General features: G+C 38.2%; 1 protein-coding gene across 1 annotated transcript; it reads left to right on the plus strand.

Moving 5' to 3' along the window:
* Positions 1-1,057: 1,057 nt before the first annotated feature.
* Positions 1,058-19,623, plus strand: LOC100114817 (D-beta-hydroxybutyrate dehydrogenase, mitochondrial). Its single transcript, XM_031925629.2, has 6 exons — positions 1,058-1,551; positions 14,561-14,841; positions 15,813-16,050; positions 17,688-17,840; positions 18,516-18,723; positions 19,277-19,623. Exons 2-6 carry the CDS (start codon positions 14,635-14,637, stop codon positions 19,431-19,433), a joined length of 963 nt encoding a protein of 320 aa, XP_031781489.1. The 5' UTR covers positions 1,058-1,551; positions 14,561-14,634; the 3' UTR covers positions 19,434-19,623.
* The last annotated feature ends 6,249 nt before the right edge of the window (positions 19,624-25,872 follow it).

Below are 25,872 nucleotides of genomic sequence, written 5' to 3' on the forward strand. Positions count from 1 at the left end.
AATATACAATCGCAATCTCGATTCATAACGCATTGATTTTGTCGTTATCTATTTATACTTAAATCGATATGAAATATAATTATGTGGCCAAACTATTCTAAAGCCTCTTAATCAACCCTCTATACTAATTGCGTTACGTTTATCTAGACTTATACACGTGCAAAGAAACAAATAAATAAATATGTGTCCCTAAAATTTTATTTGTTGAACTTTAATATTAAAGTGATAGTGGCAATATTGTTAAAAGGTTTTTTGTGTCAAGGAATGATGTTTGTACAAACTGCAATTTAATTACAGCAAAAACAATTTTAAATATTTTTTAATTAAAAAGGATAGCATGCAATTTAGTAAATTTATGACATCAAAGACATTTTATACTATCTGAGAATGTGTTATTTACGCAAGTATATATTGGCATTTCAAATATTCAAAATATAATTTATTAACTATCATCAAAATGTAATTAAAATCTTAAGACACGCGTTATTTTTAATCAACAAATTAAATTTCATAGTTTTGTGATGGAAGCTTACAATCCTCAAATAACAGTAATAATATAATATTTTTACCAAAAATACAGTGCACTTTAGGCATTTTTTAGTTATAATTTTCGTGAGTCGAACAAATACACAAATTAATTTTCAAGACTATTTTTGACATTATTAAATTTATAAACACTGAAGGCAAGTTATAAAATTTGAATCGACCGACCAATAACTGCGACTCTTAAGGAATATGTCGATAAAACAGAGCTATATAAGATCTTATAAAATCACGATTCCGTCACTTCAGTCTTATACTATAGACTTAAGTGGAACCTAGGAAGCGTGCATCAGCTTTTAGAAGGCTAAATAAGTGTACAAGCTCAACGAACCGCATGAAGAGTAAATAATGTCTGGCCCAGCCAAAGAAGATAAGCTCCGCTAAAGCGCTGTGGAACAAGAACAGAGCAGCGATAGCCCGGATTGCAAAAGAGAAACGCGGCTCTGAGCGCATATAAGATGCCTATATCTTATATCCGAAGTCATAGCGAGCGAGAGAGAAGGAGAGAGCCATTCACCGCTTATTCCTCGCGCGCGTGGAGGAGAACGAGTGAGCCTTGGTAGTAGTGGGCGCATTCCTCGCGCTGGAATTCCGCGTTCAGTCGTCCGTGTGTTAGGTGTATCTGTATACACACGCGAGCGCGGTCCGTGTGGAAAGAAAGAGAGACGAGCAGCTCGCGTAAGCGTCTTTAGCGCGCAGTGAACGCTTACCGGCTAACGCGCGCGGTTTTCTTTTCTGCGTTCTCGCGCACCCGCGAAAAAGACAGTTTAAGTGTTGAGCACTCGTTGTATTCATACGAGCGTACGCAGCGCTTGCTGCAGCTTGTGTTTACCTTTCAGGTGCTTTCTCAGATGCGCAGTGACCTTTGGATAGCTTCCTCACAAGACAGAGCCTGTCCAAAATAAGAGGTCGTGCTACCCATTTTTTATTTTAGCCATTCGGCTGATGAAAAGCTGAAAGCTTCTTGGATTGTTTTGACTATGCCTTGTGGTTTATAGTATTCCATCGGTAAGTACTATAGAGATATTCTTAAACCTATTTAGCAATTCAAGCTAACGATTTATTTTTTACGCGTTGAAAAAGTTTGCTTCAGTTGAGTTCGAGAAATTTTCGTTTATAAATAGATACGAAAACATTAGTTGGACTTCGTAGTTTAGTAAAATTCTTAGATCTATTGTAGGCCTTTAACGCACCTTGAGGAAAAGAGAGGTCGGCCCTTGGTTTTTAATATGCCGCTGGCTATGTGTGACTTCATTGCCATTCATTTTCATTTGAGGAAGATTTGTGTTAAACGTGACAGGAATCGAGAGTAAATTAATGCGCGATTTCGAATCGATAAATAGAAAGTGTCCCAGTAGGTCTAAATATACATTGGTCGAATATGGATACTTGAGGATCGCTTCACGTAAACAATTATACGAAAGTATTCATAATTAAAAATTCTAATTTTTATACACTACAAATAACTTTTAAAAATAGAAATCTAAGTATAAATTTGATACATAATTATGTAAAAAATATTAAAATAGCCTTAATATATTTCACAGTGTTACAAACGTACATTGCATGCATGCATAATTGATAACTAGAGAATTTAATAAAGAGTTCTGTTTTATGGCAATGTCTCATTCCAGCATCATCTGCAGTGCTTTAACAAACTTTCATCGTCAAAAATACGGATGGTATACGTATAGAACGTTTATTCGAAGGTGCATAAATAGACATGCACACACTTGTGCACGAGCGGGAGAAAGCGCAATTAATGAAGTTGCAATCCTGAATTCGGTGGAAATTATACGAGGAAGCGTATTTGCCGTTTGATGGAAATAAGCAATTTGATGAATGCTTTCATGGTAATATCAAATCTATGCGTACATGTAAGCTTGAAGGAATAATTAGCTGTATAAAAATTTATTTTCTACTAAATTGTACGACTTTTAGATTCATTCATTACCATCCGAGAACTTTTTCGTTATTAAAGTCTACTGTCTGGGCTAGGATTTGTAATCAAGCTTTGTGAACGTATAGCTATTGAAACTAATTGTTACTCAATTTGAAAAGTTTTCCATTATATTCGGTAATTGACGGACTACAAAATTATTGGGTTGTTATCAATTGGAGTATGAATCTTATTATTATACATCATTCAATTATAATCTTTTAATTACATTTAATTATATGATTATAAAATTAAATAAAAAATATAATCCACAAATAAATTGTACATTCAAATAGACATGCCAATACCACTTAATTATAAAGTATGCAATTAAAAATTGAAATAAGTATTTTGAAATATTATAAAAAATATAGTAAAATCGTTGTTATAAACTGGCCGCAAAAGAAAATACTTTGGAAAATAATTCTCATGTGCTGTCTAATTAGTCTAATATAATTCTTTTCTTGCGTGATCGAAACACCCCGCTGCATTTAGCACTTTCTAGTCTGCTTTTCTAAATATTTTTATTTTTGAAACAGCTGTTCGAGTATTGGTGATCTACAAACAACCATCTCTTTTAGAATTATGCTGCAATGATCATTAAAATAAGACATTTTATTCATTTGATGTATTTAAAAATTTATTTCAGGTGATATCGATGGCTAAAATTGTATGAAAATTACACAATTCAAGGCCTATAAAACCAAACTACGTGTATAGTTTCTTAATTTTTGTATGCCAAAAGAGGCATACGTTTCAACATAGCTTGATCTGGTACTATTTTACTAAAACACAAAGTTGTTTGATTTGCTTTTGCGAATTCATCTCTTTTTTAAAATTGTTATTATATAATCTTTCATTCGTATTTAGATTCGAGTCACTGACGTTGTCAACGCTATGTTGGCCATCCCACCAATCGTTAAATCGCCCTGTGCGACTTATCGACGCGAGAACTGATTCTGACTCGCCGGAAACACGTTGATTGATCCTCGTTCGCGATGTCACGGTTGGACTGTGACAGTAGACTAAGTATCTAAATCTAGAACTCTGAGAAAGAACAAATGAAACCTCCAATATAAGAATTCTAGCAAAATTCAACGCGCTTTGCGCCTTCAATATTTTCTTGCGCTTCTTTTTTTGCATACAAACTAAATATAATTGTTTTTTATTAAACTCTTTACCATTCAAATTTAAATATTGAATTTTAAATGTTATCCCCATCTAAACCGAATATAACTTCATTAATAGGCTTCACAACATCTGGTCATCACTTTTTTAAGAGAGGATACAAGAAAATATACAGGCTACAAAAAATTTAGAAAACTAGCATAATGCATCTGACTTCTCGAAATATATATAAACATTCAAACATTTTTTTCGCGTTCAATGACCTACTCTGATTGTCAAAATGAGTCTTGATGTTTCAGAACCGATTCCGTAAATTATCATGCAGACGATAATAAATTTAAGCTGATACGCGTGTATTCTAATCAAAGTTTTCCATTCCATTCTCGATTTTTCATTTATACGTGCTTATCATGGAGATGCGATTTTTACGAAGGACTAAAGTATGTGTAAATATATTATGTTAGTTACTATATACATGCATATAGGTATATTAAACTCACTATAATTTTTTAATGATATTATTTTCTTTATAAATAAAACCATTTGAATAACCTTTAAACAGAATATTTATCTTCATGACATAAGATGTGATTCTCGGAATCCATAAGGATCAATTAACCTTAACCTTTATAATATTAACATTCAGTTTATGTGAATCCTATGAAAATAGAAAACATTTCCCACGACGAAGGCTTTCACATTGAAATAACAAAGGAATGTAACCAACTAGTATCTAAGGAACTTCATTCAGGAAAAGTGCTATGAATGAAAGTAAATCATAATTGCCCTATTATAGATGTCCTAACACACATTAAACATGTCTTTTATTAACAAATTTATTGTGAGCATCTATTCACTAAAACGTGTTTTGATAAAAATCACAATTTATTTCAAAAACTATTTTAAAGATATTTCATCATTTCTATTATTTATTTATCAAAATTAGAAATAATGTTTTTTGAAGAGTATTAATAAGGTGCACCCAAATAACTTATAAGAACGGATCTCACTGATGCTTGTAAAATAATTCTCGAATGTAAAAATACGCGAGAGGCGAATACAGAAAAATTCTCTACTGTCGTCGCGTATTTAATCACTCGTAAACAAAAGTACATTCTTCTGTGACTCGGAAGGTTCCAAAGGAGCTGCAGCGGTGGCGGGAGTATAAACTAAAGGAAAAGTGCCTAGCGGCTTAAACGTTCTAAGAGTTTCACGTCCCATCAAATAGTATCGCGCGCTTGCTTTGCACGAGCTGCAACGCGCAGGCTCGCTAAGTGCAGCCAAGGAGAATACGGTTGTAAACTTACACACACACACACACACACATATATATATATATATATATATATATATATATATATGCGCGTACGCTATAACACTGTACACGCGTGTAAGTAAGTAAGAACACCGCAAACAATTTCGCGTTTTTTTTTCTAACTGCACTGATGGATTTTCTTGGTCGTTGGCAACTCACTGGATTCGCACGTGTGGATGCATGAGCTATAGTGCGCTCGTATATACATGTATGTTTAATAAGATGTGGCGAACCGTGCGGTAATGCAGGCAGATGATAGTGTAAAGCTTTGAAATTAAATAATGGAGTGGACGTTAAAGTTGCCCGTGTGAAACCTGCAATCACTCGTGCCAGTGATACGGTGAGTGGCCGATACGCTAAATGTTCCGTTCTAGACAGAGCCAGCTTCTATTTAAAGCAACGAGTTTTTTTCTCGTAATGTAGTGTTTTTCTAGTCTTATTCTCCGTTGATTGGTAATTGGATAAGCGGCATAAAATAGGCATGAAGGCTGTTTTTCAATAATTTGTACGAAGGTCTGGAGTATTTCTCATGCCAGCTTTTATTTTATTTTAATTGGGGCTAGTTATACAACGAGCCTGTTTTTTCCATGAACACGACTCACCGCAGTGTACGTACAGGAGTTTATTTTTTCAGAAGTTGCAAGTTGATTATTGAGTTCAACAACATGTAACAAGATAAATTTTCAGTCAAATTTTCATATTAAAATTCATTAACAAATAATTTGAATTGTTCTAGAATAATCTTGTAAAAATTTTGTACACGCGTCGGTATAAAACATTGCATATATTATCAAGTTCAAAAATAAATCACGACTAATCCTAAATCAAATTCACTTTCGAATCAGCTAAGAATATACTTTTCTGCCAAAAAAAAAGAACAAGACGCTTAGAGCGTAGCACAGCGTAAGCACAGGTTCTAAACGTTAAAGGTACATGCATGTGCAATGTGCATACGTAATACCTGTCGAATCGCGAACGATGAGAGAACTACCTCCTTCATTATATAAATTCATCGTGTTATGGCGAATCTTGTCGCTCGCTTCGCAGCTAAAGCGAAAAATCTGAAGGCGTCAAGTGCTCGCCGCTCCCGTTCGATCATTATGTAAATGCCTCTTCTGACACACCTGGATTGGCTGCGGCCGCTGCTCACCTTCTGCGCACGGTCACTCGCGGTCAACTTGCGCGTTCCATCTCCCCTTCCTCTTGCCATCACTCTCCGATTACCGTTGCGCGATTCTTGGGCCAGCTCTCATAAAACTGCAAGATCGGAGAAGCCAAGACTGGAGCGCATCGCTGTCGATGCGTGTCCGTGCACTGTGCAGAATGTTACGTCGGTTACGGATTTGTTGTACTTGGCTTTTATGTAAGCTTACAATACATGATATAGGGATGCATTTTTTCACAGTTTTTATCTGCTCTATTAGGCAAAAAAAGTCATTGCTACAGATATTACATATAAATAACTATAAATTAGAAAGTTAACAGGGTCGCCATTTATAAATATTTACCTTGCGTCAGTTGCATGAACATTTTTATCTGAGGCAGCTTTTTTAAGCGTATGCGTCCATGCATATGAAGTGTTAGTTTGTCGGGTATAAGCCGAGATCATAATTTAGTCTTATTAACAGGCCGAGCTGCCATTTAAATGCAGGAAGCACAATGAGTTACTGTGTTACGTGTACAACATAAACGTAAGCAACAGTGACGACTTTGAATGCTTCCCCTGCGGTAAACAATCAAGTAATTTTGTTGACCTTTAATGTTACTTGAGAAAGATGAAACTCTCATATAGAAATACAAATACATTGTGCAAAATAACTTTTCTTGAATGAAATTAAAAAAACGACAGTTTGAATTCTACTTTTATGCGTTCTCGAAAATAACGTATTGTAAGAAAAAGTTTTTCATAAACAAGCATTCCGCAACAGGTACGTTATCACTAGAATTTGTAACGGTGACCTGAAAGAAAACTTTTTTACCGCCTTCCCAATCTAATATTTATCCTCGATTTAAAATTGCTGCTTTCAGCGCCCGAGAGCGCCATAAAACGCGAAAAAAGAGAAAATAGCGTTAGCGCGGACGCAAGCAACCGCAATCCTGGCAGCAGTTACTTATTCCGTTTCGCGATGCAGTACATATAGACGTACGGCCATACGGACGATGCCCGCATTAACGCAAGTTTGCTAACGCAGCGCTTCACCACGCACAAGAAACGGCAACCATTATCAGAGGATAGACAGGAGTGTACACAATCAACGGTGCTGAGGACCGTTAAACGAGCAATTTTCAATTAAAACACGCGTGTATTTTTCCGTTTTTGCTACGATCTTTTTTTCTTCTGTTTTGTATAGAGATCTTCTCGCTTCCCTGTTTTGCCGTGCCTTTTTTCTTTCTCGCCTGCATTAACCAGCGTGATATATTGAGCCTGCACTCTCAGAATTTATTACGTTTGTACACGCGTTTTTCCTCCGCATGTAAGCGCAGTTAAAAGCGTGAGAATGCTTCGAATGTTTATCCCGATAATTTCAGTTCTGTTAAAAGAATGAGCGTATCTCTGCTCGTGATTATACTTGTACGATTACATATACAAGTAAGGATGTCCGAGACTAGGCTCGATATGAGGCGGGATCCCGTCTCACCCGACAATCTCAAACTTTTTCGAGAATTCCGAAAAATCTCGAGATTCTTGATAATTGTCAATATATCGCTAAAAAAATAAGTAAAAAATGTCATTCCAAAAATATTAACGCTTGTACGTACAGCAATATTAAAAAATGTGCTTTGGTGTGGCTGGAAAATTATCAGCCAGCTTACAAATTAGTTGTTTTTACGACATTATATAATATGCATGATGGCGTTTGGTGCAAGAAAAAAAAACAAGTCTATGTTGATATTGCGCTCGATGGTTTTCCCGTTACCTTGGACTTCCGTATAGATGATGTCGAGATGTTCGGGCTGCAATTGAGTTTAAGTAGTACGAGGTAAAAATTTTTGTTAATAAAATGTGTGGTACCAACTCGAGATGAATCGAGATTTATCTCGACTATTTTTAGCGAGACGAAGCGGAATTCCGTCAAAGAATTTCGGATACTCGAAAAGCTTCGGTATATTTAAAAAAATAAAGTGAGAAAATATAATTTCAAAATATCAAAACGTATATACAACGTTCAATAAGGCACTTCCATGTCGCGGTCGTGCCTAAATAGTACATTACGATACGTTTGACTTAAATGGTTCTTTTTTACACGGCGCAGTTAGCACCCGAGCGTAGCGAGGGCGCTAAGCGCCGTGTAAAACTGAACCATTTAAGTCAAGAGTATCGTATAAAATTTTATAGCACAGACTGCTAAAGTCCGTAAGTCTCGCCTATTCGTGACTAAAGTAGTCCTTATTTGCACCGTGAGGTAAGCGCACGAGCGTAGCGAGTATTACTTTAGTCACAGATAGGCGTGACTTAACAGCGGATTTTAGCCACACTTTGCTATGAAATACGTTTTGGTCTAGCTGGAAAATTGTTAGTCGCACATAGTGGTTTTGCCTCTGGTTTCACGAAGAATCTTAAAATTTTTTAAAATACAAATGATTCAAAATCTTATAGTACAGAGAAAAATAATAAAGTCAGAAGAACAACCAAATGTTAATCCAGGTAGTTATTTGTAAATAGTAAATTATATTTCTATGAATTCTTCGACAATGCATCAATAATAGGTAGCCGTGTATTTCGGCTTAATGAAATTAAAAGTCTACACGTTACGCCGAAGTATATTGCTGCATTTATTGCCTTCTAACGACCCATGACAGGGACTATCAAGTAACCCCGTCTTTTAAATCTTTTTACACATAAATTCGCCGATAAAGATGATGCAGTAGAGAGATTCGCGCGTTCTATAATTGGTGAGTGTCAATGTCAAAATTTGGGGTAAAGTGTTTATGATTTTGAGCAGAATTTTCACCAAAATATCAAAAGCCACGTAGTGCCCTACGAAATCTAATTTTTTCCTGTTTCAAACGTCTGTACATTTGCTTCGAGAGTTCTGGGTGACTTATACGTGTAGATATTCGGGAAGAAGATTCACCTACACATCAAGAGCTTAGCTTTCTTAAAACCTATGTTATAACGTAAAACATTTTTTGCTAAATTAAGCTTTGCATACGCCGTGTCAAGAAATACAGTTCAAAATACGTACAGTTCGATAGTATATTATACGTAACACATGCGTATATAAGGTGTCTCTAGCCTTTTTTCGACTCGCATGCGGGAATCACCTAATTCGCGCACTAGTTCCGTAATCTACTAATTAAATTACACTTTTTACTTATTATCATATACACGGAAAATTGGGAAATATTCCGAAAATTCCAAGGAATGTCGAGATTCTCGGCAAATCTCGGGATTCTCAAGACGAGACGAGATCTCGCAGTCAAGACGGGATTTTTTTTCTTGAGATGGGACGAGAAATCTCGTGGCTTTTTCCGGTTTTGCAGATCCTTACGTACAAGTTCGACTTTTCGTTGCATATTTGGCAAGAATTAATACTTTTACAGAGACTTATCGTAATATTTGCAACGTTTAATACTTTTTAATAATTTTTTGAGGTAAAAGAAGAATTCAAATAAGTAATATTAGTATAGCCTTTAATTAAATCCAGCCTTGGTTTCATGAAACATAGTTCCTCCTTTAGCGTTTCAACCAGTTATTACATTGTTTATATTTTTTTTTCAATTATCACGTCATGATGTGACCTGTATTTTCACTTCTATGAATAGACTTCATTGTCATTTGTAAAACTGCATTAATCTAACCTTGAACAACTGAAACATTAAATATACACTACTTGAGATAGGACAGATGGCATATTTTCTCACTACTATGAGAGTCTTCTAGGAAAGGAAGAATAGGCATTATTTTTTATGTAAGTTTTTACGTTATTGTTGGCATATTCTTACAGAAGAGCTCTTCAATGTTGTAACTTGCGATCAATATAATAGCTGATTGATGATCTTTGTACTTTCTAGGCAAGTCATTTTTTTTAATCTCAATGTAAGTTTTAAAGTAAGCTTTTTTCTACTGACAAGCAATGGTAGCCTTAAAAGCGAAATATAGATAGCACAGCACTCAAATCGATCCCGCATTTTATTTTCTAGCTTAAACCGTATCCGATTTCTTGTTATTAAAACCGGAATATATGGATTAATTGAAAGTCCGCACAATCTCGACTAAAGAAAACGCAAGTGGCCGAACGACATTACACATCTGTTCATCAGCTCAGTACGAAGAGGTTCGGAGGAGACGGCGCGTTGAAAGCCGACATTCCAGAGAAAGTCGCTCGCGGGCTTCGACCGCAAGCATTACTCTTTATGCTGTGTACGTACGAACAGACATTCGCAGCCGAACTCAAAACCCATGCCATGGCTGCAGGTGTGCGATTTTACGGGGACCACTCGTATTCACATACATACGAAGACATTTACGTGCACGAGAACTGCTGGCGTTTCATGATTAATGCAACGCGCACTAATTCGAAACTCCGCGGGAAAAGATTTCGAAATATCTTGTACGTGTGTATAGTGGCTTTGGCGCTGTGAACGAATTCCTTGATTCTTTACTTGCGTAAAATGGCTTTTGCGCAGTTCCACGTTACTGTACATTGGCTTCTGTAAAAGATGAACTTTACAGATCCTTTATAGAACTAATTTATTTTCTTTTGACATTTGAAATGTAAGAACGATCTACAAAGTGTATCATCAACTGCCCGAGCAACTACGTAATGCGTCGTCTTTCATAAAAATGCAGTTACAGAGAGAAACCATTTCATATCGGGTGAACCTGTGAAGATATAATATTTTCTCTGTTACTTGTGTAGTAATGTACCTGAGCTGGCCAGAGCACATACAGTTGCTATTTGTTACACCGTTAGGATCCCCCTCCTGGACAAAGTGAGAAAAAAGAGCAAAAAGAAAGGCAGAGAGCGAGAGAGGGAGAGAAAGAGAGAGAGAGAGAGAGAGAGAGAGAGAGAGAGAGAGAGAGAGAGAGAGAGAGAGAGAGAGAGTGAGAGAACGAAGAAGAGCAAGCTAGAGGGAGAATCGGCAAATGATGTGTCTCGCGACAAGTAGGAGAGTAGAGTGGGCCATTATTGGGATTTGTACTTCCTCGCTGTCGTCGGCAGTGCGTCGACGGCAGCGGTGCGCACTCCTGCAAGGAAAATCTTTCGGACTGCCGCGCGCATTTTCTCGAAAATCCTCGGAAGTAAACTCGAGCAGAGTGGCTAGCCAGCTCTCACGCGTGTGCTGAGACATCGGAAACTCGAGGATTTCCCTTCTTTATCCTGCTGCAGAGAAGAGGCGAATTATAGAGATGGCGAGCGCTCGGCAAGGAGCTAAAAGTTCTTATATGACGACGATGCCGCCGTGTATAGGCAGAAAAGGCGGGGGGGCTTGCACAAGAGGAGATATTTCCCGAGCGACACGATATACTGTTATACCATATGCCGCTCAACTGGAACTTATACGCGCAGCTTCTCAAAGCTATTCAGTCGGGTTTATTTATATGAGACACGCGTACTAGTTAAGGGCATTTTCTTTCAAAAGTTTTCCTCCTGTTTGCTCACGAATTCATATTGGTTTATTAGAAATGACATTCCTCGATGATACTCATAACGGAGAGATACTGGCGTAGTTTGTTACAGTATGGTATAACGAGAATCAAGAATGACAGTTTCTCCGGAAAAGCTTTGCCTTGAATAATTTCATTGGGCTGCACACTCATACATTTTTACCTAGGCACTTACATTAGTTTTGAAAGTAAAAGATATTTATAGAACAGTGTGGCTAAAATCCGCTGTTAAGTCACGCCTATCTGTGACTAAAGTAGTCCTTTTTTGCACCGTGTTTATCACACTCGCTTCTAAGTACTACTTTACTAATAAGGACTACTTTAGTCACGAATAGGCGAGACTTGCGGATTTTAGCAGTCTGTGCTATAAAATTTTATACGATACTCTTGACTTAAATGGTTCAGTTTTACACGGCGCTTAGCACCCTCGCGGCGCTCGGGTGCTAACTGCGCCGTGTAAAAAAGAACCATTTAAGTCACACGTATCGTAATGTACTATCTCTACTCACTTATCGTAAATATTTCATCATCGATTGAATATAACTAAACAAATAGTATTTTCAGCCAAACTATGAAAGCAATGTTTCGCGCGCCAGATATTATTTTTAAAGCGTTTTCAATATTTCGCAAGAATAAATCAAACAGTCTCTGACTCTTTTCGTATCCAAAGGGGGGAGAACGACCGGGGAGAAATTGTAGTTTATGGTCAATACAGATAACACGTTCGAATGTAAGGGCCTGCATTTCATCGAATCTTCATCGTATTGTGTTTCCTGGTAATGTTATGATCATACTTGTTTTAAAACTGTGTGATGTTCGTATGATTTGTCTCAAATAACTTGTATAATACTAGCCTATATTGAATTACGCAATGTGTATTTCAATTGGTACAATATGTTTGACAGCTATCGATATTAATAATAAGCATTCATCGTTTTGCTACTCGTACCCACATCTGTCAAACGAGAATCAGGCTCCAGCCACACCTGTGAATTCAATCATCTTTAAAAAGAGAAAGACCGATCAAAAGATAAATGCGAGTCACAGGTTCGTGCTGTAGCGGCTATCTCACCTGACTTATTTATAAACTCGCACTCACGTCACACACGTGATGATGGCGACTCGCGAACTTTTCCCACAATCGCACGTGCAGTCGTTTGTCTTGGTAGGTTGTCGTTTGTCAGGTATTCAATGTTTTAACGAAAATTGCAAAAAAAGAACGATAATGCGTTGCCGAAAGAATTCGAAAAAATGAAGAATGTTTGACCTATAATCTTAGTAGAAAGTTGTCAAAATATTGTACAGTTATTCCTGCTCTAAAATACATCACCAATGTAATTGAGTAAAAAAAACTTGAGATATCAGTCAATAAGTTTAAGGCTCTGCATATCAAAATTTCTTCCAAGTGACTTATTGTTGAAATGATAAACTTATAAATGTGCGATTTCGGCATTTTTCATTGTGTATAAAACAAATGCACAAGTTTCAAAAACAATCGTGATATCAATAATATAATTTGGTCGATTATGTTGCAACTCAAGTTGAAGGCAAATTAAAAGAAAAAAAACACAAATATTTTTATTTCTCAAAATTAGAGACTTCATTATACTCTAAGTATGGCATTTTTTTTTGACGAATACTGAAAGATAAATATCGAACGTGACTGAACACATAAAAATACGATTTGTACATGACATGTATGGAACCGAGCCTTTAGGAAACCTACTTAGTCGATTTAGAAAGGCAAGTGATTCCTTCCTGCGCCAGTGACGCAAAAAAGCCGGTATCACCGTTCACTATGCGAGAAAAACACAGTCTTTTTCCGCTTTTGAACATTTCTGTACTCACGAATTGACGGCTCTGCATAGAGTATTTTTTCCAAGCCGATTTTTCTACGAGAACACATAGATCGACAAGTTGTCAGTACGTAATTTGTGCTGACAATACTACTTTGCCACTTAACAATGTTCTAGAGCTAAACTTATACTCTTCGAAAGTATACGCGAGTTATATGCCTTATAATACTCAAGAATTTTTCTGAATCCTCTTTTATAATTTAAATACTCCGAAGTTCATTAGAGTAAGCGTAAAATCTTATGATTTATAATCATCTAAGGGCTGTAAAATCTCACTTCTGTTTCGCAGGCAGAGGTGACAAGCGTATTCTGGCTATGAAAGTCCAACGATCTCGTAAAGAAGTTTCATAATTTATAAAAAATCAAACGCTTGAACGAGTGTTGCCCAGCGATCTTCAGCTTTTAGTTAGTACGAGATGTCGTCCGTGACCTGGCTTGTCGAATCATCGTAGCGCGAAATATCTGATAAATCATTTAAATGAGACCTTTATACGCCGTAAATGCCCTGCAAGCGAACGAACGCGCGAGCCGCTCCTCTTACTTTTTCTTTTTCCATGCTCGAGGGTGATAAAAACTGGCTTGCGCACGCTTTGCTCTCTACAATAAAAATTAAAAAGCCGCTGTAGGGTCTAACGATAATTACCGGAGCTATACTGCCGGAGGATGAGGGAGGAGATCGGAGCAAATGAGCTTGCGATATTTTTTTACACAACCGGCGAGTGCTCTTAACGAGGGCTTAATAAATTTTGTGTTGCTGCAGACATCCTCTGCTTCCTCTTCCTCCCTCACCTCTCTCAGTGCTTTTCGCATCGCTTTTTTCCTCCCTTTTCTGATTGATCGCTGGGCAAGCGCTCGAGCTCATGTGGCTGCATATCAAATTCTATTAGCCTTGTAATTAAAAGAAAAACCATGAATATTCGTGGCTTGGCAAGATAAAGTTATTTTTCAACTTGATGCTAATAAGTTACGAGCGATGCATACTTGCTACGTATTTATTTTGAAAAAGTACGACATAGTGCAGCTTTTGTGAAAGTTGCATGATATAAGTAGAAACATTCGTATATAGCAAGACATTCGTGAAACAGAGAGGATACATTCAATAAACGTTATACGATATGTAGTAAACCTGAATACAATTTTAATTGCAATATTTTGTTTACTTTTAGAGAGGGCGCGTTGGGCATTAAAACAGCACTGCTCGTAACAGCCGATCCAAATTTGAGGCCGTGATCATTGAAAGATGGACGTCGAGACCGGGGCCATCCTGGCCCTGCAGATCCTTGCCCTGTGCTCCATCGTCGCCGCGCTACTGGCCTATCTGATGCGGCAATCACGAAATGCCAACGAGGAATTTGAGATGCGCAGCAAGCGCCACGTGCTGGTTACCAGTTGTGACACCTGCATCGGCCTCCAACTAGCTCTTGCTTTGTCTGAGGCTGGCTATAAGGTATGACGAGACTAAAGAACGGATTAAAAAATCACTGCGGAACGGCTGCTTTGAACGTCGGCGACGTACGTCGGCTATAAATCTTGCCCCGTCCTCTATCATTTTATCGATATATTCCACGGACGTGAGTCGTAAAAGGTGTGCATGCTACAACGTTGACTATGGAGCTTGACTGCATTGTGGCTTATGTGAAATTTTATGCTTAAAGTGCCTTCCCGTGTCCCTACGGTCGATTTGCAGGATATTCGGAAATAGGTGATACTGGTATAGCACGTATTCGTCGATATCCTTTGGTTTTTAATCAAAAATAGAATATTAGTCACACTTTCATATGAATTCATTTCACTCTTGCTATACTCGCATTTTGCAATAAGTATTTTGAGATGTAGAAGTATGCATATGATTTTTAAATGAATTAAAAGTCACTAATCAAAATTAAAAAATATATCGACAGTAGTCATTCTCCGAAAAATAGAGAGCAATAGTCATTCCGAAGAGCGTATACAAATTGATGAATGCACCGCGTAATGCTGGCACGGCACCACGTTTCTCGGAGTCTCTCGTAAAACTTTACGGTGCAGGTGTGTAAAGATGATAATTTTTGCCGCTTCTGAATAACAATGAACGCCATAAAGCTCTTGATTCAGAGGCCCCAAGTGTTAGCTATTGAGGCAGAGCAATTTGTTTATTTTTCGCCCTTTGCCGACGTTATATAGCTTTTTTTATTAACAATAAAATATGGATTGGAAAGTGGAAACGCCTTTGGCCTAAACAACCTTCGCGAGCTGGCGATTGCCCCGCAAAAATTGCGTCATTAACTAGAAGTTCATTAAAAAAGCTCTCCGCATAATCGTAATAAGATTTTTTTTTAACTATAAGTATACAAGTATGCGTTACAACGTGTAAAATATAATGCATTACTTCGTAGAAAAAAGTGAACCGATAAAATTATACTTTCTACCCTCGTTCAGGTATTCGCTGGATTACTGGAACCAAGCGGCAACTCGCACGCGACGAAAATCCTCCATGCGGTAGAGCAGCAGCGAGTTCGCGCGAAAGATCCGGCAAGCGTTGAAGAATCCATGCCAGCGTCATCGGAAACTCGTGCTGCGGGACAAATAGTGCCAGTGGAGCTGGATTCGACGCGCGAAGATAGTCTACGAGCTTGTCTCGATGCGGTTAGAGCAAAGCTGCCAGCCGGAGAAGACGGTGAGAATAAGCTTCTTATGAAGCTACCGCAAAGTATACTCAAACATAAATAATAAATTGAATTCCGCACGTGGCGCAAGTTCGACAACATTGGAGTCCAGAAATAAAAATGAAAAACAAAGCATATACAGACGTAGTATGTGCAGTTACTACGTTGAACATTTTCGAAACTGGCCGAGCGTTACCGAAATGTGAATCGGGAAAATCTGAACTTCAAACTGTAACAACATTCCGATCCCTCCATACCAATCGTAGAAGAATTTTCCCTCATCCGCCGGATGAGGCGACTCGAGCGCAGGCTGGCTAACTTCGCTGGGAGAAAAACAATCCCGGAAAGCCAGTATAGAGCAGGGAGAAAAATGGAAAACTTCATCCTCGAGTGCACAATGCGCGGCCCACGCGCAGCCGGCATAATCGCAACGACAGGACGAACGCGCGAGGCGCGGGCTTCGCGAAACTTTAAAGACCCCGGGAATCTCCGATAAATTCCCGGACCGCAGAAACTCCGCGCTGCAGGCACAGCAGTCCTAGCGGCGCTGCCACCACCGCGCTCGCGCTTTTGTAACAAAACTCGAAACTGATTAACGGAGTTGCGCTCTCGCGAATCCGCGTGTGATTTCACCCCGCTCCGCGCTTTCTCTCTCTCTGTCCCTCTCTCTCTCTCTCTCTCTCTCTCTCTCGCGCGCGAGAGGGCGCGCAAAAGCCTAATCGTTACAATTGGCGCGTTATATCCATTGCCTTCATCAAAGCATTCCGGCAAACCGCACCGCTATAAATCGTTGAGATCGTGAGAGAGGCCAGAGAAGGAAAATCACGGATCGCGGCTCGTGTGTTCGCGGAAATCGCTTTCGCCCCCATCCCTTCTCTCTCTCTCTCTCTCTCTCTCTCTCTCTCTCTCTCTCTCTCTATCCCAGCGCGAGCTTGCCGACTAAACTAATAACCTTAGTTCGAATCACTTTCTGCCGGCGGCGGAGGTTCCGAGAACCAACTCACACGAACTATGGTAGCTATTCGCCCCAAGTTACTATTAGATTCCCTCTGGCCATTGCGCCTGTTGAGTCGAAAAAAAAAGAGAGCTGCTGGAGAAGATACTGTGGGTGATGAGCTGAAAGTCGAAAAGAAAAGCTGTGACGAAGTAACGAATCGTTAACCCCCTGACGACCGGTCGTGGTTTGAATCGTACGTTTGATGTTAAAAGGCCAGCACACGCCATATAGCTGGGTTCGGTGCAAAAAATTGATCGATTTATTGAAAATGAAAGCAATCAAACGGCCGTATCCCTGCGGATTTAGAATTCTCTGTTTCGCGTTTAATCGATCGGCGTTTAGTCCGACTGAAAACTCTATGAAGATTGAATGCCTGGACAGTCGCAAAAAATACGATATGGGGAATGTTGAACATTAGCTAAACATGCGATTCTGTAGTACATTGAAATAAAATCAATGTCTTATCTTATATCACTTAAATTGAACTGAATATCATATTATAATAGTCGACTTTTGATACGCCGGATTATTCCATCCCGCAATGAAACAATTCGATTCCGCAGTTCTAACTTTGAAATAATCTCCCTCTAAGACTTCTTCCCGTCTTCCATTTGATTCACTTATTTACAGTGATATTCTCGTATTTTGCAGGATTATGGGCAGTGGTGCACACCAGCGGATTGGCTTTGCCAGGAGTTATCGAGAGGCAGGCGAGCTCGGCTTGGGAATCCATGCTCCGTCACAATTTAGTTGCGCCTTTGCGCGCCGCCCGCGTGTTCATTCCGCTGCTGCGTGCGAAGAGAGGTAAATTGCCGCTTGCAATTCGTTTTGATACGTTATATTTCCGCGCGCGCGCGCTCACACGTCGAATGACAGTTGCCAATAGACGTGCGCGAGGCGCGTTGTGCTTACCGTTTCGCGGCTCTCTACGGCGGCGATTCGATATGTTTGAAGATCGATCACTGCGCGTATGGAAAAAGAAATCGACGTATAGTGTAAAGACCGACGATTGGCCAGACTAAAAGAGTGCATCAATTTTGTAGTCAACGAAAATTTACGAACAATGGAAAAAAGTTTTGACGGCGATATACCGTTTTCCAAATATCAATCAAGCCGCTGGCGCTTTTCCGGCGTTGTATATGGAAATGTTCTTTTTTTTTCACTTTTGTTGTTTATTGCACTTTCTTTGATAGATTCTAGCGCACAGATAGCTCCGCGACAGATATTACTTTCTCTAGCAGCTGTCGATTGATTCTCGCTCGCGGGACACTTCGACGTTATTCGGCGAGCGAAAAGTCCCGAATTCGTTTTTCGCTGTTTAATCTATATATATATATATATATATATATATATATATATATATATATATATATATATATATGGCAGGCTGTCTTGTATGCATTATATCAAAAATGCATAGGGATATTTTTTAATTTTTCATTGAGCCAAAAATATTTATTTGCTTTTTTCCATTCACAGGTCGCATTATTTTGCTGGGCGATTCGGACTCGAGCTTCAGCTCGAAGGCAGGTACTGGTCTGGTGGCATTCAGTGCTTCGCGTAAGGCCGTCGAGGGTGCAGCCGAAGCGCTGCGGGGTGAACTGCACTCGTCCGGCGTCGACGTGGTCTTGCTCAAGCCACCGCCAGTGAATCCCCTTGCTTTATATGCAGCTCCGCAGCTTAAAACGTAAGAAAAAGAAAAGAAATTATACCATCGCGTCAGTGCACTCGCTTAATTTATCGCGTCCTCGGCTTTTTATCATGGATATAAGTCTGTACGCGCAAAAGGAAGAGGAAGCTCTTTTCTTTCCTTTTTACGGGGATGATTCGCGACGACATTGTGCGAGGTGTCCCTTTGTGGCCATTGTTTCGTTTCTAGCTATATTCGAGGCTTGGGGGTGTAAAGAGAATTTTATACACATCAGAGTAATTCAATATTTTCAAATTCTTTCTGTTTCATAATTTCTTATTACTTCGAAAGTGCAACTGTATACGCAAAGTTTCAGTCTAGTCTTTGGAGACTTTCTAAGAGACTTTACGAAGATTCTCTGAAACTGCGTAACTTTCTACAAGGTTCTTGTAAATTTTTGCGTTTGATACAGTGGATCGAAAAATATGCGTGTACTTCTTCAGTTACAGCTGCAAAATACCTTTCACTTATTCAAAAAATAAGGTTTATTTAGCTTAAAGATATTTTTATTTTATGACAGTTGTTGGCATCTAATCATTATTTTTTATAGATCCGACGTAGAGTCGGCAGCTCAATCGGCTGAAGGTACTTGGATAGCACCATTATCAGCGCACGCGGTAAAGTCTTCTCTCATTCCAGCCCTTACGTCCACCTGTCCATACAAATCTTATAATATGGATAAAAAGGCGCGCATCTTCTGCCGATAAACGTACTGTATTAAGGGCTAAGCTCCTTTTTACTATGTGTCATTGAAAAAGTGAACGTGTATTAAATAACTCTTTGTAACATATGTAATTATTTGTAGTATAACATTTTTATTAAATAATACGTCTTATAGTATGGTGTAAGTTTTGTATCAATGTTAAAATATATAATAACCATGGTTGTTTTCGTTTACGTTTTTACCCTTTTAATATATCAATTCGTCTGTTACAATGCCGCTACCCTAAGCGGGTCTTGGGCGTTGTCGTCCAGATCGGACGGGTGGGTTCCTATCACCACTACACAGCGCGTCCTTAGGTTGCGGATAGAGGAACAGCCCCTGAGAAAGAGGTTAGCTGCGAATAAATTGAATAAGCAGCCGCGGACAGCCGATAGGAACAGGCGTGGATGTGATGAGCCCACACTGTCGAACGCATTCATCTAGAAACACTACGCAAGCACCACAACAACAAAAACACTTCACATTAACTCTTATCTCTCAATCTATCTCTTTCATCACACATTACAAAAATGGGCAAAAATCCTGCTGCCGAGGAGGATGCGGGAGCGATGACAACTGCCCCGAAAGGGGATGTGTAGAAAGATTCGTCACCTGGTCTTACACGGTAACGATGACAGCGAAGGCGCGCTGCCTTGCAGGGGGGCGTTAGGATGCGAGAATGAAACCGTAGTGTGTCTGACGACGAGTTGACACTGTCCTCGTCAAAGTCGGAAAGCTCTCATACTTAGTTCTAGAGAGGTATGGGGGTTATCACCTCTAGAACGGTGGACTCACCTGCGATCGGAACAGGATCCGAAGCGCGCGGGTTTAACATAACATCATGGCTCAAAAAAATCAAATCCGAACCAAAAGGGACTTAAGAGTCGAAACTTGGAATGTTCGCAGTCTATACAGAGCAGGTGCGTTTAAAGAACTCGTAAAGGAAGCTGATAGGTACAATTTAGATTTGGTAGCAATACAGGAATTGCGGTGGCCAGATGGCGGAGTACTAGCATCGGGTAACTTCACGTACCTGTATGGGACCGGGAGTGGGGGATCTCTAGGCACCGGATTTCTCGTAAGCAAAAGCATCATACACTCGGTTAAAAGTTTCAAATCCGTCAATGATAGGCTCTCGTACATCATTATCGAAGGTGAATGGTATAGATATGTATTTATTAATGTACACTGTCCTACGGAGGACAAAGAAGAAGAAGCTAAGGATCTCTATTACGAAACTTTAGAGCAGGTAATCGACCAGTTCGCGTCTTACGACACAAGAATAGTATTAGGCGATTTCAATGCTAAAATAGGTAGGGAGGAAATGTTTAGGCCTACTATAGGTAAGGAAAGCCTGCACGAAGCCAGCAATGATAACGGTATTAGGGTCATAAATTTCGCGGCGGCAAAAGATCTTATAATCAAAACTACGTGTTTTAAGCACAAGAACATACACAAGGCAACGTGGACATCGCCGGACGGGGCCACACAGAACCAAATTGATCATTTCCTCATTGAAAAAAGACGTCATACTAATGTTCTTGACGTAAGGACTTACAGAGGGGCAGATAGCGACTCGGACCACTTCCTAGTAGTAGCCAAATTAAGAGCTAGACTAGTAGCGAATCAAAATAGTAAGCGAGCAAACAAGGTAGGAAGCTTCGATATTGAGAAACTACGAGATATAACAGAGCGAATTAGGTACCAGATAGAAATTAATAACAGGTTTCAGGCACTTGAAAAAGCAAATACATCGCCGGAGGGGAATGACGAACCGAATAGCTTATGGGGGGACATCGAAAAAACGGTAATAGAGGCCGTGAACAAAGTACTGGGTAAAAAAAAGGCCAAAGAGCAACCATGGTTTGACGAAGAGTGCGAACTCTGGTTTGAAAGGCGCAAAAAGGCTAAATTAGATATCTTACAAAATAGAAGCGATAGGACCGTAGAAGAGTATTCTAATGTAAGGAAACAGACGAGCGCGATCTACAGAAATAAGAAGCGGGAGTATCAAAAGAATCTTATTAGAAGAATAGAAACTAACAGTAAGGAAAATAACCCCCGCGAAATGTACAGAGGGATTAACGCCATCAGAAAGGGTTTTAGGAGTAGAGCGCAATTGATGAAGGACGAAAACGGGGACCTCGTAACAAATGACAATGAATTACTGTCGCTGTGGAAAAATTATTTCGATAAATTATTAAACGTGCACGAAAATAGCGAAGAATTAGGGGACGAAATTCACACTGCTGAACCCCACGTGGAGGAACCGAGCTACCAAGAAGTAGAGGCCGCGATTAAAAAACTAAAAAACAACAAAGCCGCGGGAAATGACTCTATACCAGCTGACTTACTCAAATATGGGGGCGTCGAGCTCACTTTCAAAATCTATAAACTAGTATGTGCCATCTGAAAAAATGAAACAATATCCGAAAATTGGAAGGAATCTATCATTATACCGATTTTTAAAAAGGGGGATAAGACGGACTGCAATAACTATAGGGGTATTTCACTTTTAGCAACGAGCTACAAAGTTCTGTCAAACGTAATACAAGCTAGACTCACTCCATTCGCGGAAGATATAGTAGGAGATTATCAGTGCGGATTTCGGCGCAACAGATCGACGAGCGATCAAATGTTTACCATAAGACAGTTGTTAGAGAAAAAGTGGGAATTTTGCGAAACCATACACCAACTATTTATAGATTTTAAAAAAGCGTACGACTATTAAGCGAAGCAAAATGTATCAAATTCTAGTACTTCACGGTGTACCGAAAAAACTCGTGAGATTAATTCAAATATATCTGAACGGAAGCACGGAAAAGGTCCGAGTAGGCGGTAATGTATCAGAACCCTTTACGCGATGGTTTAAAACAAGGGGATGGGCTCTCTACGGTGCTGTTCAACTTAACGTTAGAGTATGCCGTTAGAAAAATGCAGGTTAGCCAGCTGGGCGCAACGCTTAATGGAACAACGCAGATACTAGGCTACGCAGATGATTTGGATATACTGGGGGATTGTAGGGAAACGGTAGCAAGAAACGCGGAAATCCTCATAAAAGCAGTGGAGTATACAGGGTTAGACGTGAGTGAATCAAAATCAAAGTACATGATTGTGGATAAGCTAGGCATCTGCAGAGGGGAGGAAGATCTCAGAGTTGGGAATTTTACTTTTGAAAAGGTTAGCGAATTCAGGTATCTGGGTACGACCATAAATGATAGAAACGAGATTAATGTCGAAATAAATAAGAGACTCCATTCGGGTAATGCTTGCTTCTACGCCGTGAGTAATTTACTTAAGTCGAGGCTGTTGTCTAAAATGTTAAAATAAGAATATACAGGACAATAATACTGCCGGTGGTTCTGTACGGGTGCGAAACGTGGGCTCTCACTAAGCAGGCGGACAACCGTTTTAGGGTATTTGAAAATAAAGTCTTGCGAAAAATATACGGGCCGAAGAAAGATGAGGAAACCGGGGAATGGAGGAGACTACACAATGATGAGTTACACAATCTGTACGCGTCACCAAATATTAACAGAATAATAAAATCGCGCAGATTGGGATGGGCAGGGCACGTAGCGAGAATGGGAGACGACCGTATGGCAGCGCGTGTCATGAAGGGCAGGTCGATGGTAACGCGACCTTTAGGTAGACCTAGACGTAGATGGGAGGACAACGTAAAAGCGGATCTAGTAGAAATAGGACGGGTGGGTGTCGATCGGAGAGGTGCATCTTGGGTGGGGTTGACACAAGATAGGGCAGCGTGAAAGGCTTGCATAGATGAGGCGATGAACTTTCGAGTTCCAAATGCCATGTAAAAAAAAAAATATATCAATTCGTATTTCTCTCTTAAAAAAATGATGGCCTTTGTTGTAAAGCATTTAATACGTGATTCTGATTGGTTGCTGGTTGGTTGCCTAGTGATCATATCCGCGCTTTAAATTCATAACCTTCAAAACAGTCATAACTAATAACCCTGGTAGAAATGTTTGAGGTGTTTAAAATGAGATGTGGAAACTTTGTTAACAGATAAAATATATGTAATATAACTAGCAAGAAATTTTAGTAAAAATTAATCATTACCAAGAGTGTGTAGTATTACAACATGTGTATTGAAAAGTTGCACCCTAACCCCATTTGAATTAGTAATAAAGTGTGTGAATATTATTTAGTTTTTTTTGAAATGTCAGTGAGAAGTTCAATTAAAAGAATAAAGAGTTTGAAGATATACTGTGTCTCTGTGTTTAAGTCTATCATTATACAATGCTCTTTGAATTCTAAAAAGGCTACTAGACAATTAAAATATGACACTGCCACTTCCTATGTTACCTAGAAATATATAACCGAGATGATTCTGATTTAACTGTTTTCGTTCATATTTTCACATCCAGGCTCATGCGAATGTTTTAATTGAGCAGGTCAAATTTTACTTATAGCCAGTTACGCAGAAACTACTATCTCTAGCACATTGTATTTCTGGTTTCTAGCATATTTTTACATGGAGAAAGTGATAAATGTTTCGGCTTTTTTGTCAAGGTATTAGGTAATTAGAATTTTGACTTTTAATAGTTGTGAGAGATTTTGAGATCGATACCTGTTTTTCCATTTTTGCATTTATTCTCATTCAAAAACTAACAGGTCTAGAGAGCTCATATTTTGCATATAGATTTCTTTTGTGATTGTCAAAAGATATTTAAAGTTGAATCGACCTTAACTGAAAAACTTCTGATTTCGACTCCGACACTGATGTGAATGCAAACTCATGCTATACGACTAAATAATTATCATGGGTGTTGTAGTCGTACACAAAAGTATTTCAGATAACGTTGATTCAACTTTAAATATCTTGCCACAATCACGAAAGAAATCTATATGCAAAATATGAGCTTTCTAGACCTGTTAGTTTTCGAATCAGAAAAAATGGAGAAACAGGTATCGGTTTCAAAATCTCTCACAACTGTTAAAAGTCAAAATTCTAATTAATGCCTTGACAAAAAAGCTAAAATCTAAAAGCTACTTATCACTTTCTTCATGTAAAAATACACTGAAAACCAGAAATACAATGTGCTAGAGATGGTAGTTTCTGTGTAACTGTTTACAAGCAAAATTTGAGACGCTAAATTAAAAAATTCATATGGACCTCGATGTGAAAATATGAATGAAAACAGTTAAATCATAATCATGTAGGTTACATGTTTTCTAGGTAGTATAGTAAGTATCTGTATAAAATTTCAGTTGTAAAGCTTTTTTATAATGCAAATAAATGGCATTTCAATGATAGACAAACCCAGTGACTCTTATACTGAACTTTTCTTCAAATTCACTATTCAAACCAATGATGACGACATTGAGCATTAATAATATATTTATTAAAAAATAGTTTTGAGGGATTTAGTAACATGTCACATGCTTATAAAATATTAGCAGACGTTAGTGTGCCGTCCAACACTTATGGTAGATTTTCTACCAGTGTTATTAGACAGAGATAGAATCAAAAGCGCGCGAAGCGCGCCTTCATTCCTAGTATTATTAATAAAACAGTGAAATTTAAAAAAAATTGGCGAAGTAAACGTTTTCAAAGAATATATTAATTTTAAATTTAATTTTGAATTATAAGTCAAATTATAAACAAATTTTGTTTTATTAAAATACAATGTATAATATGTGACGTAATAATTTATATTATCAATATACATTTTTTATAATATTTAATTTGTATATAAATTATAAGATGTGTTTTATAGCTAATCATAAAGATAAATTAAAAAATACTTTCTTGGCGACAGTTAACAATTACATGACTTATAGTGAAGCATTTTTTAAACAGTATCCTAAGGTCAATACCTATTTTAAAATAAATATAGTTATCACTTTACAAGAGCCGCGAAGACTAGTATATTTCAAATCTTTCCCACATGAAATAATCCAATTGTTTTGGAGATAAACATAAATAGTTATTTTGGTTAAAATTAATAAAATTGCAATATTTTTAAAATTGCCAAAAAAAATTTTTTAAATTTCGAAATTTAAAAAGTTGTTATGAGATTTAATGTTAATTTTGTTCTTCTAATTAAAGTTTTCAATAAAAATTTTTTTAATTTCAAAATTTTTCAAAATTTTTTTTGGCAATTTTAAAAATATTGCAATTTTATTAATTTTAACCAAAATAACTATTTGTTTTTCTCCAACACAATTAGATTATTTCATGTGGAAAAGATCTGAAATGTACTAGTCTTCGCGGCAAATCTGAACCGTACTAGTCTTCGTAGCAAATCTGAACCGTACGTACCTTCGTAGGGACCGACGATATACCCTATGAACATTTCTATACTGATGTTTTAGGATTCAGATGGCTATTTAAATAAAATAGTATTAAATAAATAAATTGTTTGAATAATTTTCAATGTCCCTGTCTGATCTTAAGTTGCATCATTTTATTATTT

Source organism: Nasonia vitripennis, chromosome 1 (assembly GCF_009193385.2).
Source record: "Nasonia vitripennis strain AsymCx chromosome 1, Nvit_psr_1.1, whole genome shotgun sequence".
In the NCBI taxonomy this organism is placed as follows: Eukaryota; Metazoa; Arthropoda; class Insecta; order Hymenoptera; family Pteromalidae; genus Nasonia; species Nasonia vitripennis.